This window comes from Panthera onca, chromosome B1 (assembly GCF_046562875.1).
Source record: "Panthera onca isolate mPanOnc1 chromosome B1, mPanOnc1 haplotype 2, whole genome shotgun sequence".
In the NCBI taxonomy this organism is placed as follows: Eukaryota; Metazoa; Chordata; class Mammalia; order Carnivora; family Felidae; genus Panthera; species Panthera onca.
Window position 1 is genome coordinate 65,936,336 of NC_138342.1, and position 23,239 is coordinate 65,959,574.

The following is a 23,239-nucleotide window of genomic DNA, read 5'->3' on the forward strand; positions in this document are numbered from 1 at the left end:
ATTTACTACAAATTCATATTCAATCAATGATAAAGCCTACGTAGTGGATTCAGATATCAATATATAGTTGCTCCCTACCAAGGAAGTGGTTTTAACCCATAATTAGACCTGTTAATTGATGAGACTCTATTCTGGCCTGGTCATATCCTTTGTTGCATGTCACAGGATGCTAGTATCCCACTGAGAGAAGCTTTTCTTATTCCTGGTTGCTTAGTCTTTGCTTGTGCATGAGACTTTGATCCAAACAAAGCAATACACTCTGCAATGTACCCAGGGCCTATCTGCTTGCTAATGAGAATGCCAATGCAATGTTGTAGTCATTTTTGTGTTAGGTTCCAAGATGTCTCTTATTCTCCTAAACAGTTGTGTTTTCCTTGCAAGATGGATGCTGATTTTGAAAAGGAAATAAGAATTCCTTTGTTCATAAGAATCACTTTGTTTCTGAAATCTGAATTGAAGACAGATCCTCTCTTCCTGCCTGCCACCCCACAAGCATAGCACAGTAGTAAGAGCATAGGCAAAAAACCAAATACTTGGGTACAAATCCCAGCATTACCATTACAATTCCTAGTACCTTTGTTTTGCTACTTCAGATTCTCTTCCATTTTTCTCCAATCTACTCTCTACCCAGGGAGGCTGCTTCTATGCGAGTACATATGTGGTATCAGGGATCTGGCCCCAGTTAGATTTAGCCAGCATGGAGCTCCTGCAGGAAGGATTTATTCCCTTGGCCCTCCTTTTGCAGAATTTTCTCCAGCTCTTTGTCACTTGATATAAGGTCTCTTCTCTTCTCCAGGATGCTCTCAATCTGTGTATGTCTCTCTCCATTTGGGATTCTGGTAAGCTTTCCTACTTGAAGGAATAAGGAGAAGGCCAGTGGCAGGGATGGTGTCAGTTTCACTACTAGTAGCCCCAGCTACATGCAGTATTCCTTGAGGTGACCCTGTGCATCATCCATTAGTTCCTTTGTTAATAAACAAGTGTTGCCATTGTTTTCTGTTGGAATTCTGATGACACACTAACTATATGAGCCTAGGCCCAAACACCTCCTGGTGCTTTAGTTTTCTAATCTATAAAATAGAATTCATGATGAGTATGTATAATTAATAATAATTAATAATATAATAATATTATCAATAATAAAATATTATAATATTTATAGTATATATAATAATTATAATAATAAATTATATAAATAATAAATAAATAATATAAATAATGAATAATATTATAGATAGTGAGCAATATAATTAATAATCATTATTAGCTATATTACGGAACTTTTGTTAGGATTAAACGAGAGAAGACCTTGACATACAGTAAACACTCATAAAAAGTTAGCTTTTAGCACCACAATTATTCTGTTGCATGGGGACACTTTCTGTGAAGAATAATTAAATCAATAGTACATTGGCAGATGATCTTGCTGGACTTTATTTAATCAACTGAATTCCAACCTGCTGGTTGGAAACCTACCATAAACTAAGAACCAGGAGAGATATGAAGCATGCAAAGTTAGATAAAGCATACGAAGTTAATTAGATACAGTCTCCGGCCTACAAGGACCTCGAATACTACAATATAAAGTAGTAGGTGCAAAATAGAAACATTTTAAAAACTGTTATGGTTGGAGCACCTGGGTGGCACAGTCGGTTAAGAGTCGGACTCTTGCTTTCTGCTCAGGTCAGGATCTCACAGTTCGTGAGTTCCAGCCCCATGTTGGCCACCGTACTGATAGCACGGAGCCTACTTGAGATTCTCTCTCCCCGCCCCCAATTCTCTCTGCCTCTCCCCTGTTTGCTTTCTCTGTCTGTCTCTCTCTAAATAAGGAAATAAACGAAAAAATGTTATGGGAGCTCATGTGAGAAGCAGAGGAGATTCCTAAGATAATAGTGAAGAGAATTCCCAAAAATGGTAGTTAATTCTGGTGGAAGACTAGAAAGAATTAAATATAGGTGAAAGAAGATTGAACTCCACAAAAAGTAAGTCTCCGAGAAAAAATAAAATGGTTGCATTATGAATGCATTGAGGAGACAGTGGTAGTTGTGTTGAAAATTTTGGAATGGATTAGTGATAGGTTCATAGAAAACTTCGGGGGTGTGAAGCCAAGGTCATTAAACTTCTGGAAAATAAAAAGTTTTGAAGAAAGGAAAGTAATCATAGCTGGGGGAATAAACACCTTGACCTCTCTAACTCTGTGGCTTAGTTGTGGTAATGTTTAAATGGTACTAAAATTGTAAACAATACATAATCACTTAACTGAAAATTATAATATTGCTCTACTGTGGGGGGGGGGGGGGCTGAATAGAAGAAAGGTTTAGAAGTGGTTTGAGAGGAAAAAGGAGACAGGTAATAGAGATAAATCATCATCTTCCACAGAAGGAAGTAGGTAAAAAAGAAAAAAAAGTAAGAAGTATCAGTATTAATATGTTATTTAGAAACAGTTGAAAAAGTTAAATGGGGTTCTTGTGAGGAACAGGTACCAAGATCAAGGAGGAGTGATGAAGATAAAATTGTATTTCTAGATAAGCTTTGAGGTAGTATTTGAGTCTTTGAAAATATATAAATGCATCATTAAACACAAAGAAATAGTAAGTGTGCAATTAAGCAAATATCTTGCACAAAAGGGGTTACATGAAAGAGGAGGTGAGAGTGGTCTTGGATTGGTAGTTTGGCATCAGATCATGGGCAATCTACAATATTAAAGAGGTTAGCAGTTCAGACTCCAAATAACTACCAAAAGAAGGTGAAATACATTCAGATTTCTGTGCTACAGCAGAAATTCTGGGATACTTTTGAAGGTGGTTGGAGTGAAAAACGATGTCCCAGAAGGTAGTTGTGACAGGTCAGCAGAGAAACAATAAGGTTTGTTATTTCAGATATCTGATTTGATATTAGCAATGGTTATGGAAAACAAAGGCATAGTTTGAAATATATATTTAAAGGTATGATCAAGAGAACTTGGTGATTTATTAGATGTGGGAAGTAGAAGAGAAATCAGGGTTAATGCAGAGACATCTACATTTTGATTTTGAAGCTACTTGCTTTTGTAGGAGGCATAATTAAAAGCAGATTTACAGAATGATGGTATGGTTCTGCTAACCAAGATGTCCAGATTGCATCCAGTTAGAATGATGTGGTAGACAAAAACACATACAACGTTGATTGAGATTCAGGGAAAACCTCAAGGCTGGAGATAAAGATTTTTATAAAAATTATCCACATGAGTCTAAAGCTCATGAAAGACTAAGACTGATACTTAAAGCTATGGAACACTGGATAAGATCAATTGGTGAGTGAATGCAGACAGAGAAAAGATGAAGATTGAGCCTTGGAGAGCTATAAAACTTGGACATTAGAAAGAAAAGAAGGATCCAATAAAGAAAAAATTGGTGAAGCAAAAGAAAAACTTGGGAATATATGATGTCCCTGAAACTACATGAAAAAAAAATGTTTCAGGAAAGAGGAAGGTGAACAATTACGTCAAATGTTGCAGGGAGTTCAAGTGAAATTAAAAATGAGAATTGACCATGGGATTTGGCAAGATGGAATAGTAGATGTGAGAGACAGAACTATTTATCAGAGTGCTCCAGGAAAAAAGCCTGTTTGCAATGGCTAAGGAGATCATAAGAATTGTAAAGAAAAGCAAAACCTTGGGACTGCAACTAGCTGGGTTTTTTTTTTTTCAAATAATAGATGATATAGTATATTTATATGTCAGTAGTGATGATATTACAGAAGGTAAAACATCAATGATTAAAGAGTAACAAGAGAGGTTACTCATTGTGGTTCAATGTGGAAAACAACAGGCTGGCCTTGGATAGAAGCCTGGATACTCCAGCTCTCACAACAGGACAAACGGAAGAACACAAATCCTCACGTAGATCCTCAATCTAACTTGCATAGATTGATTTGATTGAAGGAAGATGAGGGGCCCTGCTCTGATTTCTTCTATTTTCAAAGAGAGAACTATTGAGTGTGAAGAAGGATACTTTTGAAAGTTTGAGGAAAGACAATATAAAAAAAAAATCGGGTTGCAGGAGGAAGAAAATTATCATAGCCAATCAATATGCAAGGACTATATAGGGCCAATAGAGTTTATAGTCAAATGCTGCAGGGAGGTCATGCTGCTAGTGTTAATATTTGTGAGACTAGTCATCATAGTTTTCTTTTTCTCCAGCCAAACTCCATTGTTGCTATGCAAAAGCAAACTGAGAGGGAAGGTGGTTTGAAACAATGTTGGGCTATTTTCAGTGAGCATACCGAAAGGATGTGTGAAACGAATTTGAAAGGGTGTGCAAGTGAACAATTATGATGCTGCACTGTGGAACGTAAGCTGGATAAACAGGGGGGTATGTGAAGAGGGTAATAAACAATGAAACATGGTGGTTTAATGGATTAGCAGCTCCAAAGATCTGAAAGCACTGTGGAAATGGAGCTTCCAGAGTGTGTGAGCTACAAAGACAGGAGATGGAGGTCAGAGAGTGGTATGTTTGAAGACAAGATTTTGGGATCATGTTGTTAAAGGAAGAATAGATATTCATTGTAGAACATTTAAAAATATCACCCTATAGAAAAACATATATACTGTGTGCATTTGTATGTATAGGGGTATTTCTGAAGTTATTACTTTCCATTATGCATCTATCACTTTACCAATGATACAAGATTTAGTTACTATACCATTATATCTAGTAGTACAAGTTCTGCTGTTTGTTTTTCCTTTTAAAAATTATCTTATATAGTGTTAACCACTTACTCTTCAAGGTAGAGCTTTAAGTAATAGGAAATGCTCCATTGGTGTTTTGCTTAGAATTTCAGTACATTTATTGTATAATAATAACTTTCCTTTCAGCAGTGTAGCCTCTTTGTTTAATTTTTTTATTATTTTTTTAGAAAAAACTGAAAAATATTTGGAGGAATGTTACAATATTTGAAATTTGTTTAAACAATGTGTTTATTTATTTATTCTCGAGAGAAAGAGTGCATGTGCTTGAGCAGGGGAGGAGCATAGAGAGGGGGAGAGAGAATCCCAAGCAGGCTCTGCACTGTCAGCATGGAGCCTGGAGTGCAGAACCCCACAGGGGGCTCGACCCCACGAACCATGGGATCATGACCTGAACCAAAATCAAGAGTCGGCAGGACGCTTAACCAAATGAGCCACCCAGGCACCCCAAATGTTATAATTTTTTAAAAAGCATCATTTAAATAGATATTGATAGCACAGTAGCTAGTAGGTTATTGCTAGTGTTAAACCATGCTATTGTTTTTTATTTTTGCATAGATATTTTGAATTGGATTAACTTACTGAGTGGTCTTAGAAGTGTTTTAGTTAGCTGCCTTGGATTTTCTAAGTCATTACCCTTTAATACAAAATATAATAACTTCCTATTCTCCTTTCATGTATTTAGAGCTTATATGTACTTTTAGTATTATTTTCATTCACTAGAATTTCCAGAACATTTTGGATACTAGCAGTGGGGCCAAATATTCCTTAATTATTCTTAACCTCACTGGTAATGCAAAAAGCCTTTTCAGATATGGATCTGTCATATAAAGTGGGAGTGAAAAAAGTTATGAGTCCATGATTCCTCTCAGAAATCGAATCTCCAACTGTTGCAAAATGAGTAAACCTGCTACATGCCCGACTCCTAGGTTCTTTACGGTATATTAACTATAGATTAAAAAGGGGCCACAATCCTCCACTTTGTCCTTTATCCACGCCCCTTTGCAATGACACTTTTGTAGCTCCGCCCATCAAGAAGTCCCTCTCCGGGCTTCTGGAATCTGGGCTGGCCTCTGACCCGCTCTGGCCAATAGGATATAGAAGCAAGAGTGTGCTGGTTCTGAGCCTAAGTCTCCCAACAGGAAGAACAAAGAACTCTCTTAAACATACCCACGAGAATTGTGTGTATAAGTAAAAGGAAATGTGTCCAATTGCAATCACGCAAGAGGATATAGAATTTTAAAATAATTAGCAGTATAAATTTCAGAAAGGAGCTTGTTTTAGAGAAATGTATGTAAGGACAGACATTTTGAAATGTTACAAAAGATTGTCAGAACTTAGACTCCCTTTGCAGAGTCATTTCTCTTCTGAAAGGAGAAGATTCCCTAAAACTAATGATTCATGAAAGCATTCCAAGAGTTTTAAAATTACAGGAGATACAAATTCTTTCTTCACTTGTTCTCCTTCAGGGAGCATACTGACCATCCCAGAGGGGCAGCACAAGAACTTAGCTTGCTTGACAGCTTTCATACCCTGAAATGGGTGTTTCAGTTTTAGCAACATACTGCTTGCAATGTTTTTTTTTTTTTTTTTTTTTTTTTTTCCAAGTGACTTTGGCTTCACTGTTGAAAAAGTCCCGTTTCAGTGTATCAGGTTTATGTCTCCTCATTAGCGTTTGGCAAGAAAAATCAGGCAACACATGTACTCAACTCATAACAAGTTTATGAATTTGTATTTTAATCCACTTCTGGGAAAAGACAAGCAGCCAAAGATCCAAATGATATATTAATGGTCTAAATTGTACTTTAATTCATCTTTTCCGAACACACGAGAAGTAATGAGGACCTGACTAGGCATTCCATAAGTCTTTTCAACTAACACTGACTCACACTTGAGGTCACAGACCTTCTTCATAAAATCTCAGATTTCCTATTCTCTTTGGTGTCAGAACCCTTTTCAAAATTAGGAATACTTGTATCTTAATATTTATCAAAGGCTTGTTCTTGTAGTTTATGTCATTGTTACAAAAACTAGTGTTTTCTGCTTAGGTTGCAAATAAATGTAAACCAGTGTTCATGGCTTCAAATGAATATCATTTGATTGACTGAAGTATTTATGTTGGTTATACTTTGACTTGTTCTAAAGAGGACTGAACGGTTTTATCTAAGGACAGTGAACATTTTGGAAGTTTGCCTTTTTATAAACATAACATCATCATTTAAAAGAGCCCTTATAGTTTTCATGTGTCTTTTGGGAAATTAACTGTGATAAAAAAAAATATTAGAATGAAAAAGACCATATATTGTATGATTCCATTTATATGAAAAATACAGAAAAGGCAAATCTATAGAGGCAGAAAGTAGATTAGTGGTTGCCGGGGGATGGGGGTGGGAACAGAGATGACTGCAAATGGGCACAAGGGATCTCTTTGCGGTGATGCAAATATTCTAGAAACTGGACTGTGTTGCATGGCCCTTCAAATTTACTGAAAATCATTGATCTGTGCATTTAAAACTTTAGGGTGAATTTTATGTTATGTAAACTATACCTCAATAAAGCTGTTATTTTTTTAAAGGAAAGTGTTATTAGAGAAACTTAAAACATTTATAAGATTTTTTTTAAAGCTTATGTATTTATTTTGAAAGACACAGAGAGAACACAAGTCGGGGAGGAACAGAGAGGGAGAGGGAGAGAGAGAATCCCAAGCAGACACTGTCAGCACAGAGTCTGATGCGGGGCCTGAACTCACAAACCGTGAGATCATGGCCTGAGCCAAAATCAGGAGTCCGATGCTTACCTGACTGAGCTACCCAAGTGCCCCAATTATTTATAACGTTTGATAATTCCTAGTGAAACAATACAAGGCTCCAAATAAGAAAGCTTGCAACTATTAAAAGGCATCACAGTCAAGCTGATTTAAGCTAATTCTTCAAAAAGAGTTCTCTTCCTATTCTGCCCATTCTGGATGCCAGCATTATGATTTTATTGTCAATTGGGTCCATCCTGTTTGCATATAATAGTATCAGGAAAGAAAAATTGTTTAAATTTTAACTTCCAAATACATCCAAAGTTTTAACTGAGAATGACTGAACGTAACAAATGAATTGAACCATGTCCTGCAACATAATTATACACACCCAGGCAATGGAATTCTGATAAAAATATTCCATTTCCTTATCCCTAAGGAACTGATAAAACTCTTAGCATAGTATAAATACAATAGTAATGGTAATAATAAAAATTTTAAAAAGCAATAGACAATACTCAGAATGTTTACCATGTGCCAAGCATTGTTAATCGCTTAGCAAAAATGGTTTTAGTTCACACAGCGACTCTGAGAAGCAGCTGTTATGTTCATTTTGTAATAGGTGACACTGAATCTTAAAAAAGGATAATGACTTTATCAGTGTCACAAAGTAAGTAGATGGCAAGGCCATGTTTGGATCCAAGTCTGTGTGTCCACCATGGAGTGGTTAAAAACATGGACTTCATGAGAAGGCATCCTGGGTATGATGTGGGTACCTCATTCTCTGGTTGCAGGTCTTTGAAGGGAATCTTCTCAATGTTTTAACTTCTACATTTACAAAATGAGGAAAACAATGCTATCTAGCCATTATACATGTTTGAGAGAATTAAAAAAGATAATGAATAGAAAGCTTTTACTATTTGCTCAGAGCATAGTGTCTTCTTAAGAAATGATACCTAGGAGTACTAATAGTAGGAGTAATTAGCGTCCACTTTAGGGGAAAATATACATTTCATAGATGAATACATTAAATGTATTAGTCAAGAGTGTTAGTTAACTGAATTCTAATTCTTGGACAATTCATATCATAAAAAATAAATGAGACAATAACATTTCAACCAGCTGTCCAATACTATACCTCTCTCTTACCTCTTCTGTTTTATTATTTTTTTCCTGTTATCTGCACTGTGCTTTTATAATGATGTAATTCTGTAGTTAAATGTTAAGTTGTAATTTCCTGACAATCTGTCACCAATTACTACACATCAATAGCTTTAATCAACTTTTAAAAATGATTTCATGAAGCATCTTCATTAGGATTTTTATTTTAGCAGTTTTTTTTATCTTACTAAAAAGTCTTTCAAAATATACTTTTACACCTATGTAGCCATACTTGGAAAGTCATCAGTGAACTGATTTGTTTCTATGGAAAAGAAAAGAAATTATAGATACAATGATCACTAGAAATCCCCCATTGAAAAAGAAGCAATATTTGCATGTTGCTAACAAATTGAGTGCATAGGGCAGAAGGTAAGCCTCTGACAGCACCTGATTTATGAGCTGAGCAATTCGATGCAAAACGAAAGAGATTATTTTGTTGCTCTATAGAGCTGAAGGAGAAACAGGAAGAAGGAAGAGGCTAAAGAAGGCTTAGCTAACTAAATGCTTAGGTCCAAACAGGATTTTTGTCTTTTATTTATTTTGGTTTTGTTTGTTTGTTTCTCTGTCTATTTATTTTGGAGGTATTTAGTTCTGTTTGGTAGAAGCTCCGTAGATTTTGCGGGAACCAACTTAGGAGCATAAGCCTTATGAATATAGAGAGGTGTTAAGAGTTTGAACAACCCACTCAAAGACATACAGTGAACCTGGAGGAACCCTCACTTATACTCAGTTTGGCCTGACTTAAGTTCTCTAGCTCCAAAAAATCCCAGGAGTCACAAAAATAACAGAGCATCCACTTAACTCTCACAAGGCTGGAGAAGTGGGATTTGAAATAATTTACTTCAGATTCCCATGGACAATGGTCTTTAACTCACATGGGAAGGTTTTATATAATAATATAAAATAGTGAAATCGTGGCTAAATATATATATAATTTTAGACCATCAGTCATTTTATCCGCAAAACATTGAGATGTTTAGGTATTTGGCTAAGGTAAAAACCGAGCACTCAAGCTTGTGTTCTTAATTCTTTACAATCTATATTAATTTTAGAATGATTATGGAATTTATGGATTGATCTGAAACCTAAGGTGAGACATAAATTAACCATGATGCTGATGACTTGTGTATTTATCTTTGTAATTCTATCCATTTTGGTTTCCATATTTTGAAACTATGTTTTCAAAGGTTTGTTCAAGGTTATAATTGTTCTATCTTTCTGTATTGAATCTTTTATCATTGTCTAGTGACTCTCCATCTCTAGGAACAGTTTTTGTCTTCAAACTCATTTGTCTCATACTAATATGCTAATACCAACCCTCTTTTGGACATCTTCGTATGCATATTCTTTAAACAGTTAACTTTCAACTGTACATTTTATATCATATTTTTTATCCATTCTAAGAACCTTTGTTTTTTAACTTAAACATTTAGCCATTTACATTGATTGTCATTACTTAACTATTTTAATTTACTACCATATGTATCAGTTAGCTAGTGCTGCCATAACAAAATACCACATACTGGGTGGCTTAAACAACAGAAATTTATTTTCTCACAGTCCTTGAAGCTAGGAGTCAAAGATAGATCAAGATGTCAGCAGGGCTGGTTTCTTCTGAAGCCTTCCTCCTTGGCTTGCCAGTACCCCTTTCCTACTAAGTCTTCACATGGTCTTTCCCCTACATACAAACCCCTGATGTCTATAGGTCCAAATATCCTCTTCTTATAAAGTTAGATTGGATTAGGGACTACCCTCATGGGCTCGTTTAAATTTAATAACTTCTTTAAAGGCCCTATGACCAAATACATTCTCTGAGGTACTGAGGGATAGGGTTTCAACATACGGATTTTGAGGGGACACAATTCAGCCCATACCACTATCATTACATTTTGAGCAAAATATAGACATTTTCACACCAAAGAATGAGACTTTTCTTTGGTTGACAAAAGACTCTTGCTCAGAGAAATCCTAGAGGAGGTCCAGTTGACCCTTGAACAACGTGGGTTTGAATTACACAGCTCCACTTGTATGTGGATTTTTCCTGCCTCTCACATATTTTTCATCTACCTTCTTGCCCTCTGTTTCATTGATTGATCACTTTTTCCTCATTTTTTTCTTCCTCTAATAATTTAAAGATCATATACAGTATTTTCTATTTGTTGATGGTGGTCCTAGATTTATACATGTATATTTATCAAATTCTAGAATTAATCAATATAACTGCCTTTATTCTTAAAAATCCAAGGACATTCCAACATTTTAACATATATGTTTGTTTTAAAATTTTAGACATATTATTGTTTTTTATATTACAGAAGACATTATTATTATTCTTTTACACAGTATTTGTTTATATTTTTTCCATATATTTTCTTTGATTATCATTCTATTCTTTATCTCTGACCTTTCAGTTAGAGTCATTTTCTTTTGCATGAAGTACAGTTGACTCTTAAACAACATAGGAGTTAAATGTGCCAACCCCACCACGCAGTCAAATATCTGCATACAACTTTAACTCCTCAAAAACTTAACTAATAGCGTACTGTTGATTGGAAACCTTACTGATGACACAAACAGTTAACTAACACATATTGTGTATGTTGTATGTATTATATACTGTATTATTACAATAAAGTAAGCTAGAGAAAAGAAAATATTAAGAAAATCATAAGGAAGGAAAAATACATTTACAGTACTGTACTGCAGTTATTGAAAAAAATCCACATACAAGTGGAGTTGTGTCATTCAAACCCACGTTGTTCAAGGGTCAACTGGACCTCCTCTAGGATTTCTCTGAGCAAGAGTCTTTTGTCAACCAAAGAAAAGTCTCATTCTTTGGTCTGAAAATGTCTATATTTTGCTCATTAGAAAGATACTTTCTCTGGATGTATACTTCTGGAATGATTCTTGTTTTCTCCGGACACATGGAAGATTGTTTTCATCCTTTTATTTCTCTGCCCTATGTTGTGGCAATAAGTCGTATTAGTCTCTCTACCTGAAAGCCTGGATTTTGTTTCTGGTCACCTCCAACCACCCAAATCATGAAATTCTTGCTGAGATTCCCTGGGGTTGGGCACATGCCTGCAGGCCAAAGATGGCTTTAGGGCTCTGCTTTCCTTTCTGGGGGTCTGGTTTCACTAAGTGTTTGACTCTAGTATTCCTCGTTTTCTTGCCCGTGCATCAACGCATGTTACAAGTTGCTTTTTAGATATTATCCAGAATTTGTATTTTTCAGCAGGAAGGTCTGTTACAATATTTGGTATGCCATTCTGTTGAAAAAATAAGGCTGGCCCATCTCATTTAAAAAGAGAGACAGGGACAAAGACAGAGGCAGACAGAGGAGTCTTTTTTTTCCCCTGTTAATAGAGTTCCATTTTAAAGTAGAGGACTTATTTGGGACTTTTTATTTCTCTCTCTCTCTCTCTCTCTCTCTCTCTCTCTCTCTCTCTCTGTGTGTGTGTGTGTGTGTGTGTGTGTGTGTGTGTGTATGTTTATGTGTGTGTGTGTGCCTGTATGACTTACCTAACATCAGGAGCAGCCTTGATGGAATAAAGATTCCAAGCACCTTTAGGACTGCATAGGAAACATCGATAGTTACAGCACATAGTGTTGTTTAAGCAGGGATAGCAATGTTAGGTATGGGTTTAATAGTGTAATAGTCCCAGGAAGTCTCATTGAGATACTATCCATTTAAGAATTTGTGCTGCAAAAGCTAAAAACTGTGTGGCTAAAATCATGGAGAAATCTAAATTTAACTGGAGTTATATGGTGAAAATGAAAAGGACTAGGGATTGAATCTATGTAAGTCTGAGCACAGGAATGACAATGCTAGCTCTTTCTGCCATATCTATGGGAAATGGTACTAATCCATCACCATACTTCCTGTCCTTAAGCCAAGAATGTACCTCAGAATCCTTCTCAACACAGTATCCTTAGCACTCAATGCCAAACAACCACAGCAGGCAGGTGAGATTTAGCAAACTAGCAACTAGCAGTAAACCATGGCTTATTCTGCTTTTCAACTGGGAAGCTGTTAGCAACGTGTTTCCTCAGGTTCGGCTGGGAAAAAATTCTTTTAGTTTTCTGGAAGCTCTGCTGTCTAAGGTAACCCATGTTAGTACTTCCTATAATTGACTACACAAAGATACAACAAGGAACCATCTAATGATTGCTGGAGAGGAAAAGGAAGATTCTTTATAGTTTCTTCCAAATGTAGAACTTTGCCATAAAATTCTGCAGTTTGAATTCAATTTGGAAATAAATACATCAAGAACTCTTCCAGTTACAGTTGTATTTTTTTTGTTTCCTCACTTCTTTGTTTTGTTTTTCTCTTAGAATTTGAGATCAATGTCCGTTGGCTCGATAGAGAAAAGATTATAGTTCTTTTATTTGCGTGAGCTTGTTCCCACTTAAGGACCTTGGCATCAGGTATTCCCTTTGCCTGAGAGGCTTCTGTTCTAGATCTTTACATGGCTAACTTTTTCTCATCCTTTAGACTTCAAGTCATGGTTTAAATTAGCCTCCCCAAGGTCTTTTCTGATTACTTGAAGTAGGCTTCACCACAAGCAACTCATTCTCCAGTCAACCATCTTCTTTATTTGCTTTGTTTATTTATTTGCTTTATTTGCTTCTTTATTTGCTTTATTTATATGGCATTTATCACTCTCCAGAAGTACTTTTTCCTTTCCATATCTCGTCTGTCTCCCCTCACCAGAACATAAGTTCTGAGAGGCCAGGATACTTACTGTCTTGTGTCCTTGGCACTTACAGTGGAACCTAACATGTAGTAGGTGAATAACAATATTGTGCAAGAATTAAGATGAATGAGAAATATGTACTTGCTGTTTATTTTGACTTATGGAATTAATTTGTAAGGTGACTTTAATTTATAAAGAGATTTTTTGACTTTCATGGTCATGAGAAGGAACCAGATATTTATATCTCTATAACGGAAAATATATAAGCATTCAGATGGAAAAATGATGTAGTGATTAGAAAGACAATCACATGAGCCAGAGTTTTAATCTCAATTTTCCATTTCTAGCTGTGAGAACATGAGTGAAGTACTCAACCTCTCTGTTCCTCAGTTTTCCCATCTAAAAAATAGTATGACAAGAGGCTTGTGGGTGGTTCAGTTGGTTAAGCATCCAGCTCAGGTCACCATCTGGTGGTTTTGTTTTCACCAGCTCAGGTCACCATCTGGTGGTTTTGGCTCAGGTCACCATCTGGTGGTTTTGTGTTCGAGCCCCACATCAGGCTCTACGCTGGCAGTGCAGAACCTGCTTGGGGTTCTCTCTGTCTCTCCCCCTGCCACTCCCCCACTCCTGTGCATGCTTTCTCGCTCTCTTTTCCATTCTTTCTCTCAAAATAAATAAATAAACTTAAAAAAATTATGACATCAAGAAGACCATAGGACTGGGGGACAAGTAAATAATATACTACAAACACTTAATGTCTGCCCTTTAGAAGACCTCTATAAATTATTTACTGATATTGTCATATAAAATTATTGTAAATGCACATTATATGAATGTGAAGTTAACTTGTAATGAATTTCTTCATTTGTCAGGAGTAAATAATCATACCTACTTCCTAGGATCATGGCAAGGCTGAAATGTAAATCATTTAAGAATAGGGTCTGATACATGTAACGCCCCAAGTCTCTAGCTTTCATTATCATATGCAATGTATTCAAATAACTTTTGTTCATTTTCTCTTTCTATTCTCCATCTTTTGTGTGTTCTACCAGACCGTGATCTTTATTCGTGACAAAAACTCGCATGGGCAGGAAGTGTCAGGATACATTGACTACGCCCACAGACTAAAGATTGAAGATTTTGAAGTCTATTTTAGTGGAAAAAGAAGACTTCTTCCAAAACCCACAGATATGAGGTAAATTATATGCACTCTTCACACTTTCAATACAAGAATAAGCTCCTCAGTGGCCTGGTAAAAGATCTTTATTTTATGTTCTACATCGTGCCTGGAGTAGAGATATCTATATATATCTATATAGATATGTGTGTATGTATCTCTCTCTCTCTCTATCTCTCTCTATCTCTGTCTCTAGAGTATATATATATATCTGTGTCGATATGCATATACATATGCATTTGGAATATGATAAGATTGGTTTGAATACAAAATTAAAAAAAATTAAGTGGGGAATGATCATAGATGTACTTTTTCCATTAACAGTCTGAGGAAGAGAACTTTTCAGAGATGAGGTAAGTAAATTTTCAGTGACATTCCTTTTAAATGATAAGTAGAGCCTAAAAATGGCTAATCTCATAAGCTCTTGCCCACTGGGGACTTGGTCTGCTTAGGAGCCTCGGGAACAGTCCATCTAACACATTCTCCTCCCTCTTTTCTTTGGCCACCAACCAAAGTACAAGCCTTTGACTAGCTCACCCTCATTTATTCTCATCACTGGCCTATTCTGGGATTCCTCCCCACCCACATTCTTTTTACTGTTGACCCCTGCCCTTTCCTCTGGAGACCTCAACCTATCACAGATGACCTGCTCTATACTGTCAGTTTATTCACAGATCAGCCCTTCTATCTTCTTCTGAATAGCTCTCAAGCTAACTTTTTAATTCTCTTACTTTCCATAGAATTCAAAAGTGGTAGCAGTATTATACTTGAACTCTCCACTGTATCCCAATTATTTGACACTTACAATAAATAACACTCTGCTCCTCTGACATTCCTGCCATTTTTATGCATCCTATGGCTATTTTCTAAAGACTTCTTAACTCATCATCACCTTAATGGACCCACCTTTTCTTATCTCACCTACAAGTCACTTAACTCCTCTCTTCCAATCTTTTTTGTGCTCTGGCTGTATCTATCCTGCTAACATCAAAAGTAGATTGATACGGACTTTTTTTTTTTTTTTTTTTTTTTTTTTAAATGCACCTGTAGCCGAATTCCTGGATTCTCCTAGGGGAAATTTTAGGAAATTTCACTGAGGTGTGGATATCCAGAAATATTCTAAAAAATATCCAGAAATATTCTAAACCTCCACCCCACCCTCAAGACCTTTGTTGCCAACTGCTGACACTGACTCCTCTCAATATATGATTTGCCTCACTTTTCACATATTACGTTCAGTCTAAATATAGAGACTACCACCTGATTCTTTTTGTCAACCAAAATAGACTTCCTCACTAGTCAGTGTTCCCCTCAGAGTACCCTTCTGATTATTTTCACTCACAATTCCATTCCGGCAGCCTTTGGCCCCTGGGCCTGCCATCTGCATTCAGAATATGACTTCTCCTGACTCTTGGCCTACAACCATGCTGTCTTGTCCATTCGCCCAGTTCTCAGAGGGCCAATTTGCTGCAAACCTGTGCACATTCTTCCAACACAGCAAGACCTATGCTTCCCCAAGAACCATAAGGGATATATGCCCTAGGAATGACTCGGGCTTTTTTTCTGGCGATAGTTCTAAAGCAAAATACGTCTGACCTTAGGTGGCTGCACCCTCTACTTTTAGAAATACATTTATTTCTTGAAGAAGAATTGATAGTTTATTCTTACCAAGTGAAATATTCCTTTATACATATATCTAGTCTCACAACATTTTTACAAATCCAGAGAAAAAATACCAACTTGTTCTGTTTAGAGCTAATTTATTCAACATGTTTTTGATGCTTTCCATCCATCTTTCCACTGAAGCTACACTTCATCTGTTCTCCGTTTTTAAAAATTCTCAAACTGACTCTCTCAACTAGCCCCTTTATCTTGCCTCTAAACATGCTGAAGCCATTTCTATATTAAAAAATGAAATCATCTTGAGGCACCTGAGTGGCTCAGTCAGGTGAGCATCTGATTCTTGATTTTGGCTGAGGTCATGATCTCACTGTTATGAGATCAAGCTCCACATCAGGGCTCTGTGCTGACAGCACAAGGCCTGCTTAGGATTCTCTATCCCTCTCCCTCTGCCCCTCCCTGACTTTCTCTCTCTCTCAAAATAAATAAAAAATAAACTAAAAATATAAAAAATAAACAAATAAGGAAATATTCCTTGCACTCCAACTATTTCACTCCCTCTCTTTCAGTTTTTATCTGAGCTCCTCAAAATAACAAGTGTCTCCATTTCTCAGTCCCCAGGTAGGTGCTAACCCAAGGTAATTAGTTCTCTGCCACCATTATTCAAATGGAATGACTCCTGCAAACAGCACCAATGACTGCCAACTTCAACACCCTGTGGATTATTTTCAGTTCTTCTCTTACTTAACTTCTCTACCTTATTTGGTTAGTGTTGATTAATCATTATGCTGAGTAACCCTTTCTTCTCAACACTATTCAAATACCCTTTTTATCTTCAGAATCCCTCATTGAACTGTCCCATTGTTTATTTCATACATGTTGGCATTCACCAGAGATCATCCTTAGGCTTCTTTTCTTATAATGTACATTCTCCTGGGTGATTTGACCACTTTTCTAGAGTTGAGTTGTGTTCACAGCTACAACCTTAACACAGATCTCTCTTCTTATTTCATATTCATGTATCCTACTGCTTACTTCAGAGAACCTTCTGTGTATCTCATTAGCACCTAAAATTTATTTTCAAAATTAAACTTGTTTTAATCTCTGAAGTGTGCTGTTGCTTCTGTATCCCCTGCCTTGGATAATGGCATTGCCCTTGCAACCCAAGGCATATCCAGATGTTATCCTAGACCTCTTCCTCTCCACCACCACTCCATAACTAATAATTTACCAAAAATATTAGATTCTATAACCTAAACATCTTTGTTTATATTAAAGCAAATGTAAAATGTGTCATTTCACCTATATGAATTGTTCATACTAATATTTCAGTATGAATCTTTATCTGATAACATTTTAACAGAAAACATCAAGATGTTGTCATACTAACTAATAATGCTTTAATATCATCTAATACATAGTTAGTTCTTACTCATATTTCATTGATTGTCTTAAAGTTATTTTTCCACAGTTGGTTTTACCACATCGAAATCCAAATAATTTTGTGTTTTCTTATTCTATCTTCTGCAATTCTTTTCCTATGTAACAGTCCCCTCCTTCCTTTTATTTTTTATGCTATTGATTTGTTGGAGAAACCACATCATTTATCCTAAGAAATGTCTCGTATTCTAAATGTGACTGATCACTCTACGCTGTTGTTTTACATCCCACCTCTATCCCTCTATTTCCTGTCAGCCAGCTTGATGAAATCCAGGCTCAATTTTTTTTTTTTTTAGGTAAAAATTTTTAATATGTGAAGCTCTGTGAGCTTGATGAATGGGTTCAGGTGGTATCAGTCTGATCACTGCACAATAAAGTTCCCCATCATTTCACCCAAATGGTTTTAGCATATAATAATGAAATGTATCTAAATATTTTTACCAAGGATTGTATAATGGTAATTCTCTACTACTGTCATTTGTTCCTCGTTTTTAGCTAGAATTCTTCCACAGAGAATAAGTTTTCCTCATCACTTATTTGGTTATCCTAAAATAGAATTCAGTTCATGCAGAAAAACAAAATAAATGTTTGATTATTTTCCTACACTTATGAAAAAAATGCAAAATCAAAAACACAAAAGAGTACACAGAGAATGCTAAATTGTTTTCAAAGTGGTTATACTAATCTGTACCCACCAGAAGTGCTGTATAGTTAACACACATTTTTCCTCCCCCTGTAGTGAATTATAAAAGATCTCTCATTGTGGTTTTTAACTTTCATTTCTATAATTACTGATCAGGCTGGGTATCTTTTATTGGTTGTTCAAATTTCCTTTCTGTGAATTATCTATTAAGACTTTTCCTCATCTTTTCTATTAGTTATTTATTCCTCTTTTTCCTATAGATTGTGAATTCTTTTTATCTTTTGGACATTGATTAATCCTTTGTCTCTCATATGTATTGAAAACTCCCATCCTCCCATGTGCAACTCTCTTTTCACTTCCTTTACATTAACTTTTGATGGTCAGAAGTCAGAGGTTTTGATAGTCAGATTAATATATTTGGTTAATATATTTCTTTTCATCTGAAGTTTGCACTTTCTTGTGTTTTGTTTAACCATCCTTATCCTTATGGAAGACATAATGATATTGTCCTATAGAGTATGGTTTTGCTTTTATTTTTTTTACATCTTTAACCCAGACAGATTTAATATTATATATGGCTATTGGGCAAGGGTCTACTTTTTGTTATTGTTTTCCTGTATGACTCATAGTTTGTCCTAGAACATTTATTGAAATGTCCACTATCATCTCTCTCACATCTGCTACACCATTTGTGGGATAAGTTAGGTTCTGTACATGTTAGCTTGTTTCTGGGCTCACTCTTTAGTTTTATTGGTCTTTCCTTGAAATAATAGGATCTTGCTCATTTAGTATATTTTAGGAATAATTCTTGGCATGAAGAAAGGTAGGTTTTTCTTCTTCAGAAGCATCTAGGTTACGCTTGTCCCTTACTCTAACATAGAAATTCTAGAATTGGTTTGTGAAGTTCACACACAAAAAAGCTGTAATTTTGATTGGAATTGCTTTTGAGTTGTCACCAACGTACAGTTAATTGGCATCTTTATGATATTAAATCTTCCATTTATCTACTTAATTTATTTATGCCTTTTAAAATTTCTTTTAACATATTAGTGAGTTTTATCATTTTTTTCCTCATCAGTGCTAGATAATTTCTGACCTTTTAAAAAAGTTATCTCTATTCTAATGATCCCACTGAATAATTTTTACCACATGAACCTAACTTAAGCCATCTATCACAATCAAACTTTAGATTTTTCACTCAACAGATTTCATGCCAAAAAAAATGACCAAACAGTTGTTACCGGGGTGGGGAGGGGGGTATATTTGGTATATGTAGTTCCATACTTAGTTCAATTCAGAACTAAAACAAAGACTCTAAAATTGAAGATTTCATAAAAGTCTCTTTATGTTTACTTACCTTTTGACATGCTATTTTATTCTGTGTAGGAAGAGACATTAGTTCTATGATTGGAATCCTGTGTTGTGGAAAATATAAATATCACAGCTGAGGCTATTATGAAATACAGCAGAAGAAAGGGCCCTGGGAACTTGATGTTTTGTCAGTCCATCCTGACCACGTGTTTAAGATTCAATACCTTCCTGTCAGCATATGTGAATAACTTAGTTGTTCAACACACAGTATTCTTACCATCTGAGAGAGGAGAGAATAGGTAAACCACCTGGTAAAGTTCACAAGAGAAACAATTGGTGAGTGAGAGCAAGTTCTTAGCAACGGTAATTCACTGCTCACCTCCAGAACACTATTTTGGCTTTAAAAGCTTTTGTATTCTGAGCATAACTGCGCTATGTAGAATCCTTGATTTCTATTCTGTTCCACATTTAGCTGCTTATGTTTCCATATTTATGTATCCATATCATGTCCACAAAGATCTAAGGTCTGCCTAGAGAGCACTACCTATTTCTCAAGTTGAATGGTCAGGAGGAAATGAAAAAGTTTTCTTTGTGTTTCTCTTTGGAGAGTCTATGAAATATTCATACCCTTGACCGAGGAATGGCCCTAAATACTAAAGCTTTGAGATATTATTTATCAAATTTCCCTTGAAATCCCATTGTCTGTTTTATTAAAATATTTAACATGCCAAACTTCTGAAGTTAGAATTTAAAGTTGTGCTTACCGTGTGCCTAAGTGTGTTCTCATGAAACCATCTGGTAATAGATTAGCAGGTTCTCATGTTTAAAAGAAAAAGGAGTAAATGACTCAGTTCTTCTGCAAGAGGTATGTAAAATATTGCCTATTTTTAAAGTTATTAATGTTGTTCCACATCTAAATATGGTGACTAACTAGTAGAATATCAGTTTAGTCTCTTTAACAGATATTTACTGAATTTGAAAGAGAGGGAATACTTTAAGTGAAAAAGAATTCCTACTGAAGGAGACTTTCCACAACCCTCTAGCTCCTTAATGTCCAAAGTGTAGTCCATGGACCAGTAGCATCAACAATAAAGCATTTGAGGCTCTACGCTAACCAGTGGATCACAATTAGCCTTTAACATGATCCCGCAAATTTCAATATGCATATTAAAGTTTGAGAAGCATATTCGAGACCTGTGCTGTGGCTGTTGAGCTCTTTAAATGTAACTAACTCTGAAATAAAATATGCCAGGTGTAAAATGCATACCTGATTTTGAAGATTTTTTTATAAAAATATTAACTATCTGAATAATAGATATGCATTAATCACATGCTAAAATGATATGTTGGGTTAAATGAGATATATTATTAAAATTATTTCCCTTTTTTTTTTTTTTTTTTTTTACTTTTCTTTAGTGTGACTGCTAGAAAATTTACAATGACATATGTGGCTCTTGTTTTGGTTCAATTCTCTCTCTCTCACTCTCTCTCCCCCCCCCCACCTCTTTCTCTGTATGTGGGTATGTGTATATCTGTCTACTTGTCCTCAACCCAGAGGTTTAATCCCATCCTGATCTTTAGGACCAATATTAATCTTAGATAGGCGTGATGGAAGAAGCCATAGACCAAAGATCCAGTTAGTGTCTGGCTGCAGACATGTTTTGTTTGGCCTATACAATGTATTTAAATAATTGTTTCAGTGTTTTAGAAACAGGAAATGTCACATAAAGTATATTGGATTCAGATTCTCTTAAAAACTAATTAAGGTCTTCCCACACTGAGCCTGTATTCTCTCATTTCAACATGATCTAGAATTAAATAGCCGCTGCCTCCTGAGATGGGGTATGTTCTCACCAGATTAACAAAGTCATGGACTTGACCACTCACACAAACTGCATCTGCACTGTCCCCCTTAAGTTACTCATTTCTAGTACCGCCTGGATTCTTGCAGGCATTTGAGTTTCTGACTCCTGGCCTAAATTAACTTCTCAGATTTTAGGAGTCATATTTGCCGTCAGTCCAGTCATGCCCTGTGTTGCTCTACCACTCTGGATGAGTTGAATTCCAGCCCTTAGACCCACTCAGGTTCCTCCATGCCACTGTACGAGGCTGTACTCAAAGTCAGAGATAATTATGATGCTGATAAAAGTTAACTGAGCACTTACTGTGTACAGGGAACTCATAAAAATATACAAATAATTTATATTCATTATTTCACTTACTCTTCACTGCAGCCTTATGGCTTAGGGATTTTTTTTTTTTTTTTTCCATCTTCTAACCTCAAACAATGTGCATCGTAGAGGTGTTAATTGGCTTAACCCAAAGTTCCACACAGATACATTTGCTTTCACAACTAGAAATCCAGGACCAAACAGAGATCTGTGGAACCCCAAATGCCATGATTTTTTTTTAAAAATCAGTACATGATTCTACTTTAGGACTCTGTCATGAAAAGATATCATTTTCCCCTTTGGTCTCATCTCTATATCCTAGTCATTGTCAGGTTGTATATTTCTTTTGCAGATGTGTATCTGACTTGACAAGACCTAATTTGGGATTGTTTTGCAGAACTTGAAGCAATCCCGCTATCCACAGTTAAGACTGGGGAATTTCAGCCATCCTGTACCCACCCTTGCCACTTCCTCCTTTCATTGAGCTTGGCAGAAAACAGCCCTTTGTACTTAACCAGGCTTTTATTTTCAGTCACTATGAGTAAGAATTACAGCGTCCCACAGCTTTGTGTGTGGAAGAGCTCTGGACAGAACTAAAAGTGGCCTTTAATTGTGGCTTCAGCCTAAAAGTCTTTAGGGAAAAATTGGCCCTGACTTGTTGAACCTCAGTTATGTCCCAGGATACTTTTAGAATCTATTCATATCCTCTGAACTGTGGTTCACATAATTTTTGTAATATTTACTTGGAATTCTTATACAAATAAATTTAATTTTCCAGTACTTAACTCATTTCAGTTTCTCTTTATCCCAAGCTAAACATTAAGTCCTATCTCTCATGGAAACCTCAAGGATGAAGAAGAGAGGTCCCCAAAGTTAGATTCAGATGGACCTCCTCCTGCCTGTCTATATAAAACCCAAATATACTAGAACTAACTGTTCCTACCAAACACCCACTGAAATATCTGCCTGCATTGTTCTATGGTAGAATTTTATCCAGACCCTGTTTGGTTCATTGTTAAAAAAAAAAAAAAAAATCAAACTATCAGAGCTATCATTTGATAGTCTCTTTAATTGTCTGGAATGTGCTTCCCAAAAAATTATGCTCTGGGTAAACCTTAAGTGAATAATTACAGAGCTGAGACAACCTCTAGTTTATTGTCAACAATACTGTGATTAGGACAGGATTATTCTTTATGCAAGATATTTTCCAACATTTAAAAATTTTGGTAAAACATATGTAACATAAAATTTACCATTTTAACTATTTTTAAGTGCACTGTCCAGTGGCACTAAATACACTTAAATCGTCATGCAACACTTCCCGTTTATTATAAAAATTGTCTTAACTTTGGAAATGTTCAAACAACAGTACAATAAATACCAATATACTCACAACCTAGACTAAACAGTTGTTAACATTTTTCCAAATTTGCTCCTACTCTCTTTAGTATGTTGCTGTGTGTATATACCATTTTAAAATAGCTTGCAGATTTCACCCCTAAATATTTCACCGTGAATCTCCTAAGGATATCTCCTAAGATATCTCC

The 23,239-nt window shown here is 35.8% G+C and overlaps 1 protein-coding gene across 4 annotated transcripts in view; it reads left to right on the plus strand.

The window, feature by feature from the left end:
- Positions 1–23,239, plus strand: part of CFAP299 (cilia and flagella associated protein 299) — a 601,366-nt gene that overhangs the window by 496,647 nt on the left and 81,480 nt on the right. For all 4 annotated transcript variants that reach the window (XM_078445989.1, XM_060654789.3, XM_060654790.3 and 1 more), the window contains exon 4: positions 14,383–14,525. In XM_078445989.1, coding sequence (XP_078302115.1) covers positions 14,383–14,525 — 143 coding nt within the window. The remainder of the gene's footprint in view (positions 1–14,382; positions 14,526–23,239) is intronic.